Source organism: Homalodisca vitripennis, chromosome 1, assembly GCF_021130785.1.
Source record: "Homalodisca vitripennis isolate AUS2020 chromosome 1, UT_GWSS_2.1, whole genome shotgun sequence".
Classification (NCBI taxonomy): Eukaryota; Metazoa; Arthropoda; class Insecta; order Hemiptera; family Cicadellidae; genus Homalodisca; species Homalodisca vitripennis.
Genome location: NC_060207.1, coordinates 50,730,022 through 50,747,953, shown reverse-complemented (window position 1 = coordinate 50,747,953; position 17,932 = coordinate 50,730,022). Strand labels below are relative to the sequence as shown.

At 33.0% G+C, this 17,932-nt stretch overlaps 1 protein-coding gene across 1 annotated transcript in view; it reads right to left on the bottom strand.

The window, feature by feature from the left end:
* Positions 1-8,027: 8,027 nt before the first annotated feature.
* LOC124361364 (discoidin domain-containing receptor tyrosine kinase B-like) overlaps positions 8,028-17,932 on the bottom strand; it is a 69,527-nt gene continuing 59,622 nt past the window's right edge. The window contains exons 13-17 of the mRNA XM_046815415.1: positions 15,570-15,928; positions 14,043-14,135; positions 13,751-13,892; positions 13,026-13,175; positions 8,028-12,140 (exon numbers count right to left, since the gene is read on the bottom strand). Coding sequence (XP_046671371.1) covers positions 11,982-12,140; positions 13,026-13,175; positions 13,751-13,892; positions 14,043-14,135; positions 15,570-15,928 — 903 coding nt within the window. The 3' untranslated portion in view covers positions 8,028-11,981. The remainder of the gene's footprint in view (positions 12,141-13,025; positions 13,176-13,750; positions 13,893-14,042; positions 14,136-15,569; positions 15,929-17,932) is intronic.

The window sequence follows — 17,932 nt, the reverse complement described above, 5'->3', positions numbered from 1 at the left end:
GGTTACATTGTGAAGAGTTTGTAAGGTATTAAGATAAATTATTAACATTTTATCTCTACAAAACATTTTTAACCATGTTTCACCATGGCCTAAGTGTCGAGTTAAAGTAGACATGTTGATTTTAATATAATCAAATACATTCAAAATTATTATAAGTACTTTACTTCATAAGTGCATCATATTCGGGATCATTATTTTAGTGTGTTATGATGACTGCATCTTTAATATTATTAACTGAATTTATTAGGAAGTGACTAATGCACATTCGATGATTGCCGCCTGATCAGCTGTAAGTGTGCATGTAGAAGGGCTTGGGTCGGCAAGGGTCCATAATCCTTTACGGGCAACCACTCTCTTGAGAGAGTACAAGTACCTTATTGCATATAGACAGTAAAATAAACAAATACACACGGAAAGAGAGAAGAATTTCAGTGAAACAAGAAATCGGAAGCACTACGTTTAATCTATGATTATGAGTCATAGTACAAAATACTTGATAATACCACTAATCTTGGTATACTTATGAATCTGATGATATGCTCATTGAGTACGAAAGGCCTCACAGAAATAAAAACTAATATTATTGGAGTGTTTGTTTTAAATTAATAATATTAGATATGTCAAAAAACCCAGGACCCACCCCACAAGCCTTTAAAATTGAATAAATCTTCACCAGAAATGCATTGTAGAATAAGTTGTCTAAATGGAGATACAATTTCCAAATTAAAATTTGCATCACTACAGTTGTTTTATTAATAATTTATTGGAAATATACCACCTGCTGTAAATAAAAGCTGATATTAACATTGTGTGTTGATTTTAATGTTATGTTTAACTAAAATGTATAAAAAGCAAGATCTATTCAGAATATTTAAAAATATTTTCATCACTGATAAGTACAAGAAATTAGTGATACATCACCGATATATTAACTTTTATTAAAAAAGGAAAATATATAAAACTATATCTTAATGAGAAAGAAACACGATTATTCCCGAACATTTGCCATCGTTCAGTGATACGATACAATCAATAGCACCCTAAAAAATCCTGATTGGGGCTGATTGGTGCGGGGTGGGGTGGGGATGTAAATCCTGTTTCCTTGATAATACTTCCATCTTAAAAACATCTTTCACCAATGTATTCTTAGTACTGCCATTCCTAAATATTACAAATGTTACAACTTATCTTTCTAAAATGATAACACATATTCCAATGTTACACCCTGTAGAGCACGAAGATTATCTACATCATGTACAGTTTATTAAATGAGTAGACCATACCAAATATAAAATATTACTAACTTTTTATTGGATTTTTGGGCCAGAAAAAGAAGTATTCTTTTATAATAATTGAAATTACTTATATAAGTTTTGTGGGGAACAAAAATAAGTAAAAAGATACATTAAAATTTGAGAGTGAAGACTGATAAATGAACGTATCACAAAAACTATATAGAAATGTTCTTTTCGAAATTTCATTAGAAATGTAAACATTTAATTCAATGTTTTTAAAATTAAATTATCTCAACATAAGATGGTGTAAACATGACGTATATTATTGTTTATTTATTTTATTGTTCTATTCAATTGCAATGTATACGTTACACCACGATCAATGTGCTTAAAGCAATAATATTGCTGTTATGGGCCACCGGTTAGATATAAGGACGTTTTACTCACAACACTCTTAATTCTACCTTCACGCGGGATGAGAGGAAGAGCTACATATTAGAGCACAGTTACCGGAACTGTAATGATAAACGTATTTTATTTAGTAATTCTTATATTAATATGTCAGAGTCAGAAATCTGAGTCAGAGTAATATATGATTTTTCCAAATAGTAACATACCCTGTTTTGTAGTGTAAATTATCTCGCTAGAGTATTTAAAAAAATTCATTTTGTGTAACTTTTATTTATCAGATAACACTTATGGAGGCTGCACTATTGGTGTAGGCTTTAAGGGAAGAATTTCAGGTACGTTTTATGTCACGTAAATAACATTATGTAAATATAATGCCTAATTACTAATTTATAAGAAAAACATACATACTTCTGCGGGATTTGAACACAGATCTCCGGATGAGAATGCTACCATTACACCACTGAGTTTAAATATTATTTAGCATTTTTATTTGGTAAATGATATTGATGCATGTTTGAGTGCCATTAGACCGAATACGTTTTGCTCGTCACAGTTGTTGCTAACTACGTTCATAAAGTTCTTATAAATTATAAAAGTTTTATATACTGTATAAAACTTAATTTAGTATTTTTATAATTTAAGTAAAATTAGTAAACCTGGTAAAAAATAATATTTTATCACCCATATATTATGACATGAAGTCAAGAAAGATTCAGTGACGATAATACACTCTTTGAACAATATACAGGGTGTTTTGTTCAACAAACACAATAAATACCGATATTTTTTAGTTTTATTTATTGTGTTATAAATTTATGTCATAATTTGCTAATTAATAAAAGTCAGTGAAAACACATTGGGTAGTAGAGTGAAACGCCGCCTACTGCATCAGAATACGACGATCCAGTCAGAAATGGCAGCGCATAATGTACTTCACAATGTGTACCTAAAACAACCCGCCATTTCTGATTGGATAAACCTTTTGAGATGCGGTTTGCGGCATTCAACTCTACTAAGTGAGCTCTTTCAAATGAGGTATCACTCGATCCATGCTTCAATTTAAGATTTCCATGTTTTCCTCTGTGGGCCGTCCCCCCATGGTTGGCATGTCATGGTAATAGCAAGGAAAACTAGTTTACATAGCCATATGACACTGTGCAAAGTTTATAGATGTTATCTCCTATGGTTTTTAAAATATTAAGCCGTACCCATACTTTTCAAACACCCTGTATTTTATATGATTCTTTGGTTTAATACTGCTAAATTTCTAATTACAATTCATTTCAAAGTACTTGAATACATGCCTAGGAAAGATATGTTTTTAAACCATTTCAAAATCGATCAAACCACATTATATAGTTGAATACATAAACGGCGTTGTACTGGGAAAAGCTTTTCCAATAGGTTTCAACTTAATGCAATGGCAAAATTTGTATGTATATTCACAAAACTGTGTTGTTTTATCCATTTTAGAAGAATGAATGGGACAAGAATGCTTCCTCTGTGTCAGATGAAAACTGTCATAGCGATATAATCCCTCGATCTGAATAAGTCAAGAAGTTGAATTAAAACAGTAAGCAGCTTTGAGACTTCAACCGTAGGCTGGAGGTTCTTGACTTGTCAGTTGTAAATCCAATTAAGGCTTGAAAATATTACATTGTTTATAAGCCTGTGTCTCTTTTGTTATTCTTTTAAGTATTGCAGATCTTTTTTGAAATGAGTTTCAATTTGTAGATAAATATATTACGCTATATTTTATTTCATTAAAGTTTATTGTTTAAAAACATTTGCTTCAGAATTAGTTGACGGTATTATAAAACCTGTATACTTTGTTTCAGAATTGGTATTGGCCCTAATCCACTAGAAGATGCATATCTTGTATATTTAGCAAAGAGTTTAGTATACTAGAATGACGATATCAGAAGCTTTATTTCGAGTGGCAAGAGAAAGTCTAATCTCTAAAGAAAATAAATATTCTCAACCTCAGTTCCTAGATATTTCGACTTCTCTGGAAAATATTAAGATCTTGGAAACTCATTACATTTCAATTCAAATGTACCTCTTATAAATAATACATTTTGCTTCTCATAATAGCAACATAAGGGTTTTCCATAAAAACCTATTCCAAGGTATAACTTTTAAAAGCTTTTCCAAGCTCTAAGATTTTTGAACTTTAAGTTTCGTGTTCATAACGTCGTATCTCTAAGTTATACACAACATTTAACCTCATGACTTTAGGCATACTGTATAAAACAGAATGCTTATTAGGTTAAATATTAGCGATTGTGACTCTGTCATGAACAGATTTGCTTAACCCTATACCCCCCTCCCCTGTTATAAAAACCCTGCTGAGGGCCAAGGACATGACTTTTCACTGACTTCAGAAATTGTCCACACTCACACCTGTGTGAATAACGAAATTCCAAATGCATATACGGAAAATCAAATAACTATTGAGCTGCAGATTAAACTTCTCTCAATCATGAGCAGATGTTTCAGTAGCGCAAATGATCGTTTAAACTTAGTGGACTGTTCTAGAAACTGCCTAAGGATCATATCTAGATAACAGGGCTCAAACCCTTATCAGTCCGATGTCACCATCATAGGATCTTCTGTTCACACTGATATTAAACCACAATAATTCCGTCTGCATTTTTTTTAAACCATCACCATGTAATTAAAATGCTTTATGCAAATATTTTTATCCAATGTGTTCAAAATATTACATTGAGAAGACCCACTGATTTATCACTTTACCTTAACTTTTGGTATATAAATTTAAAATAATTAAAATATAAGAATACAATGAATGAATTAAGAAAATAAAGATTCCTTGAACCCACTATCATAAGTTGCATGGGAGTTAGCACTTCCATGGCATTTCTCACATTCACCACACGTATGTGATGCCTTAATAATGGATCATTTTGTTATAAACTCTATTCTATTATGCACTTATGGAAGTGTAGACAGTAGTGTATTGTTATGTGTTATTGTTTGAAAATAAACTGTCTTTCCCAAACATACAATTATAGAGTGAGCTGGCCGTTGCCGCATAATGCTTAAACCTCACCTGCATGAATACTTGTGTCACGAATATAGTCGTGCAAGCCCATGAATGCGTGCCTTCTCGCAACCACAATATAAGTATTCAAAACCACGCTGATTAAGCTTGCGTGTATTATCCTTCTGTTTCATCAATCAGGATGTATAGTTGGAAAAGCCATCTCCGATTGCGCCTCTCGCAAAATTTTTGGTCAATTTATTGATTGGCTCTTCCTGACGTAGTACCCACAGGAACTAAACCCTAACCGAATAATATCCGTTTATCTCAGAAGAAATGGAACTTACACCACAAATATTCCTCGTGAACTAAAATTTCCAAGTATGACATATTTTCATGTAGTATATAAAACTTGCGTTCAAGATATAATGTTTTGTTTACCCTATCTTTTGCCGAACTAGAGACTGCCAAAATAAGAAGATACTAACTTGTAAAAACGTCTAATTTACCCATAGAATTCAAATTTATTCTGTTAAACTTCAATTCATCAATTCCCATGTTGACCAATATTGGTAACTTAAAGAGTGGGAACATCCAAATTTTGCTATTTGTTTAACATCATCTGGAGTTTTACTATTTATACACACTTTGTATCCGAGAAGCATCCAGCTAAGAATATACTAATTGATTATACTATCATAGTATTCAACTCTATGCATACTCCACAACTTACTCAACTCTAACATTTGGTCACGTCTGAATGATGTATTTAACCCTGCAGCAGTGAACATTGTAGCGTTTAAATAACAAGTTCCTTAGCTCAGTTCAGCTTCTTTATTCTAGAACGCTAGAATTCTTTACAAACACTTGTATTTTTTATTACAGTTGTATTTTGTATTACAGTGTTAAACGCATAAAATTTATCTTGATTAATGAGATCTTATTGCTACAGAATTAGAACAATTGTAGAAGCTATGTAAAAGGACGAAAGATTGAAAAAATTATTATGTTCTTTTTATTAAGGAAACAATATCACTCCCGGAATTTCTATTGTTTATCAGTAAATTTATTTCTTTGTACTTGTTTAATTCTATTATGTGATATTTACGTTTTTCCAAATCAAACCAATGGCTACTTGAAACCGCTATTAGAAGCTGCACTTGTGCGTTGTTTGTTTGTACTGTAAATGGTCAAGTTTGTATTGTATTTACAAAATATATTCCTACAGCAAACATCCATATTCTACAATTTACACATTCATACCATATCGAACAATCATTTAGACAAACATTACAAAAATCCTTATGTATCTTTGTCATCACCAATTTTTCCACTTCAGTTCGGGAGTTTTTATTAAGATTGTGCGATTTTCTACTCTAGACCAGAAACTCGATTGTATCATAAAATGCATTTGATGCTAAACAGAACTAGTTTTAAATACTTTACGTTAAGGTACATTTTTGTTTAATTTGTCAAACTTTTGATGAACTGAAGACCTGCCTGTGAAGGGAAGCGTTCATGACCTGCCGACCTGTGCCACCCGGTCCGATAGTAAAATCTCTGCCTCTTGTGTTCTCTAAGTGTATAAATCGGCAGTTAGTCAAAGCACATGTAGAAATACAATACAAAGTTATTTCCTAGGTATAGAGGCTTGCCATATCAAAATTTGTAATGTTTTTTAAAATAGCCTGCTCGGCTTTCTGGATTGAAAATGATTGAATTGGTGAGCATAGTTTCTCACCAAATTAGATCTTCTCATAAACTGGTTACTTGCTCATGCTCCACACAAACCAATCCGTAGGTAAGGTGGAGATGAATAAAGCCATCATAACCTAAATAGGACAAAATGTGGCTAGTGTCCTCAAAACATAAATAGGTGTAGCCAATTTGGAGAAAACGTGCTGAATATAAACATTCCATGTCAAACTTCAATAAAGCCTAAATCCATTGGATTACACTTATTCTAATATACTTTCCACCAACAGTGTGGCTGGCCCAACCATAAAGTCTACTGAATGCAAAGACAAATTTGAAGTGTTAGATTTTGAACAATTAGTTTTCAAATTTAGGCTGAGGAGATGTGCGCAAAGGCATTTTGTTCCAAAAACTAGTCTAAAATTCATTAAAGGAAATAGTCCTATCATCAGCATACTTCAAAGGTCTTCCGTGCGGTAGTGAATACTTTATACCGTTTACATCGAGTAGTGAAATAATCGACTAAGAATTTACCCTTGAATTTGAAGCATGATTGGAAATTTGGAAAATTCTGTTAATCGCTCCCTAAACTACAGGTGAAAGAACCAATAAGGTCACTGGACTTTGTCCTCGCTTGGGGTCTCTATGAGGTACTGAAGGGCGAGGTACTTGCTCACAAGCAACAGTTGCAACAGTCGATCCCCCAGTTTTTATTTTCACTTTTTTCTATCTTTGACAGTATCATTAATAATTTCCAAACAGTTTTGGAAATGTATAATCGCTTTTGAGACATCATGGAGTCACAGCTTGTATCACTTTACAATGAATCGTTTTATAGTCTAATTTAAAATTTCATCCTGAGTTGTTCGGTGAATTTCTGAAAAAAAAAAATTGGTTTCTCTCTCGAAAGCAAAATCATTTTAATGATCGAATTATTTAATTTTTTGGAAACTTTAATAGTTTTTGTTCTAACTACTGTAGCAAGAAATTTGGACTACTGTCAATTACCCCAAACTGCTGGAGTACTGATTAGCATGAATAAAAAAATTCCACCTTTCTTTTAAAAGTGAAGCTTTGAGTAGAGCAACTTATTTTCTCGTGCCTTTTACTGATTTTAAAATTGTTTGCTCCTGTTCAATAACTGTTTCTCACTAATTAATGCTTCTTGACCGTAGTGGTCAGAAATACAGTACTAACCACATACCAAGACCGTATAGGCTAGGTTTCCCCTGATTAAATCCATCAGATTTCTCATTACACCTACTTGTTAAGTAACAATTTATAAGGAATCTGGTGGGTTATAATAGACGCATTCCTTAGAATGCTCTACAATTGTTTTATGGTGATAATCCGTAACAGGTGATTATTTACAGGAAATCCTGTTATTATTATCCTGTGAGTATTGATGGCAGTGTTTCTACAGACAATATACCCTTTTACAGGCTGTTACAATTAATACGTACAACTAAGTAACCAATATGAAATTCGTTTACGAACATTTTTGATTTGTTATTAAGTAGTATGTTATTGATCAGATCCTGTTAACATGATTGCTGCTATTGCAGAGAAATATCCGTTTATTGGTATGTCAGTAATAGACACCTAATGTTTTCAGAGCCATATGTGGAAGGTTGCAGGGATGAGGATCCTTTTGGTAGGATTTTCGATTAAACAACAGCATGTAGAAAGTGCGAATCCAAGAGTTCTTTATTGGGTGCAACTTTATTGCATTCTATTGTAAATACAAACTCTATACTATAATAGATATATCTAACTGGAAGCACTTTTATCTAAATAAAAGCGGGTGAAATGGAGAACACAGATTTGTCGGTTCCTCACAACCACAGGTAGAGAGTATCACAAGCCGTATTGCTGACATTCCATCTGCCCCACACCATAATAAACGCTGTATGTTTGGCAAAACATCACAAACTTACTATTAAATAACATAACCTGTTAAAGCATGTCTTTCAAAATCAACCACATTTCTAACACAAAGTTTCAGTACTTTTCGTAGGTAATTATAGTAATAAGACAGGACACATTTTACACAGTCTATAAAATATATTTAAGCTTACTATTAACGTTAAATCATTATCATGGATACTTTGTTATATTGGTATAAGCTAACAATCTTTATACTTAAAATGTTACGTTATTCACTACATCTAGTTTTTCTTACGTGGTATTTGTTATAATTTTAGCAGTTCGTATTTTTATGGAAAATCAAGAGTTTATAAACAACAAACTAACACGTGTTATGTTAAGAAAATAGTTTAGGATTAGGCAGTATAGGGTAAGAAAATAGCAATTAGGATTCGATAGAGAACTCTAGATATAACATTTCGATAGTATTTAAAATAACAAGAGATTGTCGGCATTTGATTATATCCACAGCTAATTACCATGTAACACTTTTTTGTACAAACATAATCAACGCATTGTATAATGGATTGTCTAAACATAACATAATTTTCTGTTTAATCATTTTTACTACAACAATATGTGAAAATAAATCTTTAATGAAACACGTGAAAACCCCTTGTGTTATGACCTTTACCAATATATAATTTGAATATCAATCTACATTGTTAAGTATGAGATTATAGATAGCAACTGCAAAATTTAAACTGCATTAACACCCCTTTCCAGCTTCAAATGGCAAATAAAATTGTCTAAATTTTATGAATTTAGGATATTTTAATTGTATTATTCCATTTCATAAGCCTTATTAAATTAAACATTTTCGATACATGCGTTATATAACTGGTAGAAAATTATGTGCTTTAATTCGTACGAAAAGTTACATTGTAAGAATCTACAAACAAAATCACCCCCTACAGATGGTCTAACTTACACACTAATCTAACAAGCCTATTGTGACCAGATATCGAAACATGTTACTTATCAATAACAGAGCTTAAAGACTTAGAAAAATACTTCAACAACTGTTGGGTCCCTTATTACTTACCTTCCTACAAATCTAAACTCACTGGCTACACTACCATGCCGGGATGTATTAGAAAGGAGGAACAAACAACTTAAGTCACAACATTTTAAAATTATCAATGAAGAAATTAATTACTTGTACAAGTAAAAGGCCTACTAGTTAAATTGTGTGTTTCTGAAATTTAGGTAATGGATACGTAGTGAAATATAAAGTACAAAACACATTATATAACTAAGTTGTACACAGATAACAGGATTACAGACATATGCATCTTTACGTTTTAAACTCTAAAATAATAATTCAAGCATGCAAATTCTAATACAATTTACAACCATTAAAACAACTGAAATGAAATTTATACCAAAAGCAGATATCCACCTGAACTCAGTAACGCATCAGGAGGACAATCGAAGAAACACGACACAGGATAAACACCTCTGAAACACGTGCACGTACCACTCTAGGCAGGATGAGACTGAGTCGTAAGTTCTGCGTTGCCTTGACGACCTGGCTTAGCGAGTAGCGGCATACTTGCACTAAAGACTAAAGATATGTCTGTACAGACTGTTGGCACGAGTATCTAAACGTAGTTAATGACGATAGCATCAGAGAGCACTTGTGTCGCTAAGGCTCACTTACAGCACTGTTGCCAATAGTAACAGCTAAGAGCAGTACGCGCTGGTGATCCACTGCATTCCAGTGTTAGATTTTTCCTGTGTTTGTACGCAAACAAAGAAGAGAATAGCGTGTTTTGAAGATTAATGAACCAAAGTCATCCAATCGTCACCTATTGTCATATCTCTTTTCCTAGATCTTAATGTAATGGTATATATGCAAATTTTACTGAGGGATTTTGTTGTTTAGGCGATGAAACACATAGATAGCATTTCTGCCTCAATTTGATATCCATGGAAGTATAAGTCCAAAACAAAACCTTTTTGGAGATACACTTATTTAGGGAAAGATACGTTCTTAAGACAACACCTTATATAAAGAAAACAAACTTTGGTCATTACCTAAAATCAGATAGACTGTAATCTGTTTAAGAAGGGGTTACATCTCAGACAAAGACTGACCAAAATATGATGTCATTAAAGATTAATTGGCACGTATATTGTGGTTACTCTCAGGTTTTTTTTAAATTAACTAAACAAATGACAGGAAACAAGAACACACCTGCGTATTATTATTTTTCTGCATACAGATATGACGCCACCTTCTGACCCAAGCCTTCATTATGTCCGATGGACTTCCTTGTCAGTCTCGTGCTGCCTGCAGCGGCGCGAGCATTGTGTTTTAATGGTACCTCTACTGTGTAAGTTTTAGTTTTCTCTTCTTCTAACTATACTTTGTGGAGTTTTTTTCGCATAATATTGTTTTTTATATTTTATTTCAGAATATATATTATCATATGTTGCACTGTTACTTTTTTCAGTACGCAAGGTTATGTTTTAGAAATTAAGACCTAAAGAAAGGTCAGAAGCCGGACCCCTATAGCGTGTTTCTTTTGTTCCAACGTATAACGATGGTGAAGGAATGTAATCCTGTTTTCCCTTTAAATCATCCTTTACGTAACTAACTGCATTTTAATTACGTTCCAGCAAATGATTCACTAAACAAGTAACATTTCCCTATGTATGATATTATGGCCGTTATTCTTATGATAAATTACATTTTGCATAGTATAAAGGTACAATGCAATTTAAGTATATTTATAATCAGAAATTTATTTTATTGTATTTCCAAATGTAAATCTTACAATAGAATATATTTACACCTCTTATTGTAGTTGAAATAATATTTAATTTTGGATTGTATTTATAAAGTGTTTTTTATAGACAGAAACAGCAGAGCTCATCTGTAAAAATATTTCCCAGCAGATGTACAATTTATGAACGAAACAATTACTATAGACCGTTTGTGAGACGTTCTGACATAGAAATAGTATCCGCTCTGCATTCGGTTAGTTATTAAAAATAACACACTATCAGGCCATGATTAAATTTCCGTAATACAATAAATGAGACATATAATCTATGTCATATGGCACACCCATGCGTATTCACAAATGCTTTAGGAATTTTTTATTTGTTTCAAAACTATACCGATACCCTTTATAATGAAATAAACCACGATTAGGAAAACAGCTAATTATCAATATATTATGTACATACATACAAATGACTTACGATATTACATCTATTTAATTATTTACATTCCATTATTTAAGACTTAATAGTCGAATAAATTAATAACGAATGACAAATTTACGATGACGTAGTTCAACTAAATTAAAACTGATAATCCACTAAGCTAATAGTAAATAATGTGGAAAGTCACTAATGAAGTTGACTTGGACATTTACAGTATTAGATTATGTGTATGATAACTACGCAATACTTAATTACGTCTAACGTAAGCAACATGTAACCAGTTTTTATTCTATACTTCTAAATAAAGTTAATTCTGAAATATAAACAAGAACGAATAATCAAATTAAGGATTGTATTACCATTATTCAGTCTATATGTATATTTATTATTACTGTACAGTTACTGATATTTAGGCGAGGGCACAAGTAGCATCTAGCTTAAAGACGACTGTTGCCGTTTGTGTCCTAGGGTTGGCCCTATTTACTATTATACATGTATGTCCACTAATATAAATTTCCTAATAAACAGTTTTATTATTTGGAACTTAGGCATTCCAAAGCGACTAAATTCTTGCATTTTAGAAACATGTATATCTCTTTAAATGTAGGTCTTGATTTTGGATCGCGCCTCCAGCAACCCTGCATGAGATCGTAGACCTCCTGGGGGCACACACTGGGTTTGGGCAACAATATCTGAAAACAAAATATGTCCTTTACTGTATTACAAAATCATATAGAAGACTGACACCTGAGGGGTAAGTAATAGTTTTAGCATGAGGATGTTTATACTAACTGGGCTAAACACGATATTTACAAATCTCTTTATGCCCCTTAATCCCTTTTTTGGGATTCTGTTTAAGAGAGGTTCCTACAGAACGGAAGAACTGAGGCATTGGCCAACTTGGACTCTGCGACCAACCGTTCTGTGGAGTTCCTAGCTAAGAATCCTTCAGAGCTGTCACGATGTAGGTTCGCACTGAACGTGTGAGAAGGTGTAGACTGTACCCGAGTCTAAGGATGAATAGGGTGGTTCTTCAGCCACCTTCCCTCAGGAGGCGTCTTTTCTTATCTTTTTAAATAGATCGTTGTCTCCTTAGGTTATGGGTATGATTACGGGACATAGGCACCTGAGGAAGCATCTACAAGAGTCGGTATTTTTGGGAAGATGCGCTCTGTAGACTGTGTTATGAGCAGGAAGAAACTCCTGAACACCTGCTCTTTTATTGTCCTGCAATACTAAAAGAGCACTGTATCATCATAAATAGTCTGCAAAAGGGTGGTAAATTTCCCCAAGAAGACCTGATCGGTTGTATTAGACATTTTGTAAAAATCCTAAAACTGTAAACTGGCAAAGTTACGAAGTCTTAGGTAGTTCCGATCCTCATTTTTACCTTAGGTTAAATCTCATTAAAACCACAAATTTGTCCTTACATGTAACGGTGCTACCTTGATTGTTTTAGTAAGATTTATGGATGAATTTAAACACAGTCAAAGTAAATATTGAGTGTAGAAGTAATACACGTGTATTGCTTAGACAAAATATTGGTGGACAAGTAAGAGCAAACAAGTTTAACTCACCTCCAGTTCACCGCCGTAGTACATGTGCTCGGCGTTCTGAATGACGTGTTGGTTGGTGAGCTGCTTGTACGGTTTATCCTGAGCGTAGCTGAGTATCTCCCAGAGAGTGACTGCGAAGGACCAGACTGTACTCGCACACGTGTATCGATCCTTCGAAAACATTAGATCCTTAGTGAATACATTGGTATACATTTTAAACATACTTGGTTTGCAAAGCCATTCGTGCACTATCTTTCATAGTTTTAACACGAGAAATTATATTTTTAAGTTTTTAAACAACGTGTATGATTCCTTCATAAAGTAATAAATGAGTAGTTGAATTCTATACGAAAGACCTCTGTCAAATATGCTATATAATGTCCAACTCCCTAATGTATTGGTTAAATTAAACAAATTATTTATATAATATTCGAGTTTTAGATTTTAGTATTCTTAGCTTTTATGTATCGTGAACTAAAACAAAGAAAAAATTATATTGTACACTAATTATACACTTTCACAACGAGTGGGATATTAAATAATAAAGTATTTTTTCGTGAATTTGGAATTGCTTTAAATCCAATTTTATGAATTCAAACCAAGATAGGTTCCTAAAATACTCAAATATTCAAGATTTTCTGAACATTATTTAAATAGTATTTCGTATTAAGGCAATAATTTCTACTGAATATTGAATTGGAAGAAAATCCATCGCTTACTTAACATGCCTATACCAGATGACCTACCAGAAGGATGCTCTCCCAAGGCAGCCAACGGACCGGCGCTGAGGGTCTACCGCCGATCTCGCTGTAGTCCTCCTCGTACGCTGGATTACACATGGCGACGTCAGCCACTTTCACAATGTAGCCTCTTCCTACCAGGCAGTTCCTGACCACAGAAACATATTATCACTCAATACATAATCAAATTACTAGATTTGATAAAAAAAGTTTTAAATCTCATTAGATCTTTTACAAAAAGAAAACTGATAATATAAGAATAACTTATTTTAGGTAATCGTATTCAGTAGTATCCTACCTTGCCGCCAAATCTTTGTGGACAACGTTCTTTGATTCTAAATACTTCATCCCTGAGGCCACTTGTGTAGCTATGAACATAAGGCACTCATATCTGAAAATAAATTATTAATTGGTTAGTTTGAATGTAGTATAAATTACTTCATTTGCCAAATAAGTTTAATATAGTATATTTATAACGATCGAGGGAAAATATTTATGTATAATAAACGGTACTTACTAATTTATTGTTTCTTATCTCCTATTGAATTATTCAAATAAGTTTAGTCTACGTCCACACTTATTATTTATTTATTGTTTCTTATCTCCTATTGAATTATTCAAATAAGTTTAGTCTACGTCCACACTTATTATTTATTTTAACTCGTTCGATTTTATGTTGAATTCGTCATATTAAAGGAATACAACTCCATTAGTTTTAGAGGCGCTGGATCACCTTTAATGCAGAACTAAAAATTAATTCTATTGATTTACACATTTTCTTCCTTCCTCTTTATGTCTTCAGTTGCATGTCATACTAGAAGTGCTTATTTGTATTGCATTGTTTTCTCTCATAAAAATATATTGATTTAGGAGACAATATCCTCCTAAACCTTTAATATGTACAGTCTTACCTCCCTACTGAAGCAATTCATCGTCTAGGAACAAACTACATTTGAGATTTTAATACCCTTTGAGATCCCGGTAGTCATCGATAGGATAAACCTATTCTCATCATCTCAAACATTCCAAATCTGTAGAAAACTTTGTCTGGTCTCAGAGTATTTCCATTTTTAAATCCATCGACATATTTTTCTGCATAAAAATAACTTTTGATATCATTGATTTTAATTCACCCCTTGAATTTAAATACATGAAGCTCATCATTTCGATCGATACCATATACTTGCAGTTGAATGTAAAGAGAGTTTAATTTGTGAGTAATAAAATCAATCTCAAACCTCAATATAACGATTCAAACACGTTTTAATTCATGGAGATTCCTTATGGTTGTTTAAACAAAATTAAAAATTACTATTAGGCTTAAATTAAGGGATAGAATTATCCTTTATTGGGTAAAATATGAATGTCTTTTATTCAAGTAAAATTTATGCTCATAAGACATTAGAGCACATGAATTTATATACCTTGCACTTCACATCTTCCTTGAAAAGTACCACAATTATCCTTGTACAGACTATTCAGAACTAAAACTTTAGAAAAGGAAAGTTAGAATAAATATATACATACTCAATTACTACACAGCTACTATACAGACGTCATTTTGTTAAATATATTTCATTCAACAGGATTTTTCATAAGGCGCACAACAACTGCTACAAGCTGACATAGTATGCAAACAATAAGCCATTAGATGCCAACATAAATTGAAACCCTTGAATTCCAGTTACGTAGAGAATTGTTTTTTTTTTTTTTTTTTTGAGGGGGGGGGGGCTGAACCACTACTTTCGTTCGAATGACTTCAACCCTGGCTACGCATTTACATTTTGTCCATTCGTTGTCTATGCTTTGTTAAACAGTTACTTACTTGAGACTCGAGCTGCTGTGGAGGAGCTGTACAAGATCACCAAGGTCACAGCAGTACTCCGTGATTAGCCAGGGTGGACTCTCCGCCGTACACACGCCTATGGTCCGCACGATGTTAGTGTCCGAGAGACTAGAGAGGAAGCGTAGTTCCCGGTGAGAGTCGCCACGCATGGTGCGTACGGCGACCCTCTCCTTGTGATCCTCCAGCTGGCAGATGTGGATCTCCCCCAAGTGACAAGTACCGAGTTGGTGTAATGTCTGCAGGCAGTACCGTGGGATGGGGATCAGGTCCGTCTCCCGACACTTGTAGGGTTGACCCATGCTGGGAGCCATGTTCCACGTCACGACTGGCGGAGCTTGCTGCAACATTGCCAGGACAAACTTTATGTCAAATAGTTGATAGCTCAGAATAACGGTATTAAAACTCATTTGCTACTCATATTCAGATGAAATGGAACAGAAATATTTAACATAAACGTTTAATACAGTTGATTTCTTTTGACACAAGAATTATTGGAATATTCACATTATAAATTAAGAATGGTCTCACGTTCACCATCTCAAAGGTTAAACCTTTATTTTGAATTACTTAACTTTGAGCTAGTGTCTCTATTGAAATTTTAGTTTATTTATGAACTTTCCTTATTGAATTTGTTAAGGGTACGATAAGGAAAGACACTTGATACGAGTCTTCTAAAACCATCTAATAGGAATAATGTGTATTTTAATTTTGTAGTAGTAGTTTTTAATGTAACTTATTTAAAACTTTCACTCGGGCCTTAATATACAAAGAAGCAGTATTAAGTCAACAAAGAATTTACATTTTATGTTCACAAAACTATGAATAAATGCATTTTTATTTCATTAGTATTGTGCAACAAATATTGTATTTAGTTAAGAGGTTTTATACCACTTCCCACCCCAACGTAACTGGAAAAGTAACCTGTAATTTTATTTTTCGTATTTTTCGATTTTGGGTATTCTAATGCACGTCTATTCGAATCGCACGCTTAAAACACTCTTGCACTTTGAAATATTCTTCTATCCTTATGATATATACTATTGTTTAGTCCATTCTCTTGAAATGGAAGAGTAGGTGATATAATCCGTACACAATGGTATCCGTTACAACAGTAATAGATTTCTTCGTACCTTCTCTTCAATTTGTCCAACGAGTCGAAAATGTATGTTTCAAATTGACATTATCCTTTGTTTATAACGAATAAGGGAAATGTATTTTTATATTAACAATAAGCGAAATATAAAAAATCCCTAAATTATGCACTAATATACACTTAAAACTGAAATATAACTTACAATTTGATACATTTGCCACTATCAGACTAGTTTGTTATAAATATAATTTGGTCATATATCATAAATAAAACATTTATTAGTGTAATGGTGTTTTCAACAACATAAGTGTTCAGTTAAACGCTGGTAGTTATAATTTACTAAGTATCCTAAATATTTACCCGCTCCATTAATTTTTGAATGGATATATTTTACACCCAAATTCATTGGAGGGATCCCTGGAAATAAGAAACAATTGGGATACACGAGAATTTTAATACCTAGACCCACAATTATGTTCATTATAAAAATCTCATTACATTGAGTTACATTTGCACAACCCTTGTAAACAGAAGAACAATACTGCAACCTAGAGGTACTATCTCAATCCAGTATAAATGGTGGTCTGTAAAATTTTAATCTAAAAAATATGCTGAAAACCAATACATTCTCCAACTAAGTACTTTTTTAATCATGAATTCATACACATTTTTTATTTAACTAAACAAATTGTTTAAGGTTTTAAATTTTGAAAATTTTACTTTAACCCCCATTTAGGATTTTGGTTTGAAGTTCTCAGATATCTAAAAAAATATATTTAGTCTTATAACGTTCTCTCCATGGTTATTAGCTGATGCATTTCTCTTAAAAATTTAATAGAGGTGTGGGATTTTTGGTATAATATGCGTCATATAAGCATCGCTTTAGCCAGTCCTAATAAAATTCTCAACGACTAAAATATAATCCTGCATTTTAATATACTTAGGTTCTGAAACGTTCACAGTTTCAGTTTTGTAGTTTATAAGGGAGTTTATTCATAATTATATAGTAAATTGCAACGAAGGCACATTTATCTTAGACGAAAACAAGGGAAGACGTGAATAATAAAGGACGTGCAGCCTGGTGACGGTGAAAGTTGTGAGATCACTGAATGGGTGGGCTGTGTTGTGTAGTGTTGAACCCGCTTGTCAGAACCACAATGCAGATCAGCCCTTTGTTCCTGTCTGCGGTTATCAGCCGCACTACAATGGCATACGTTCACGGCCATTTGCTCTTGTTTATTATTCCTCT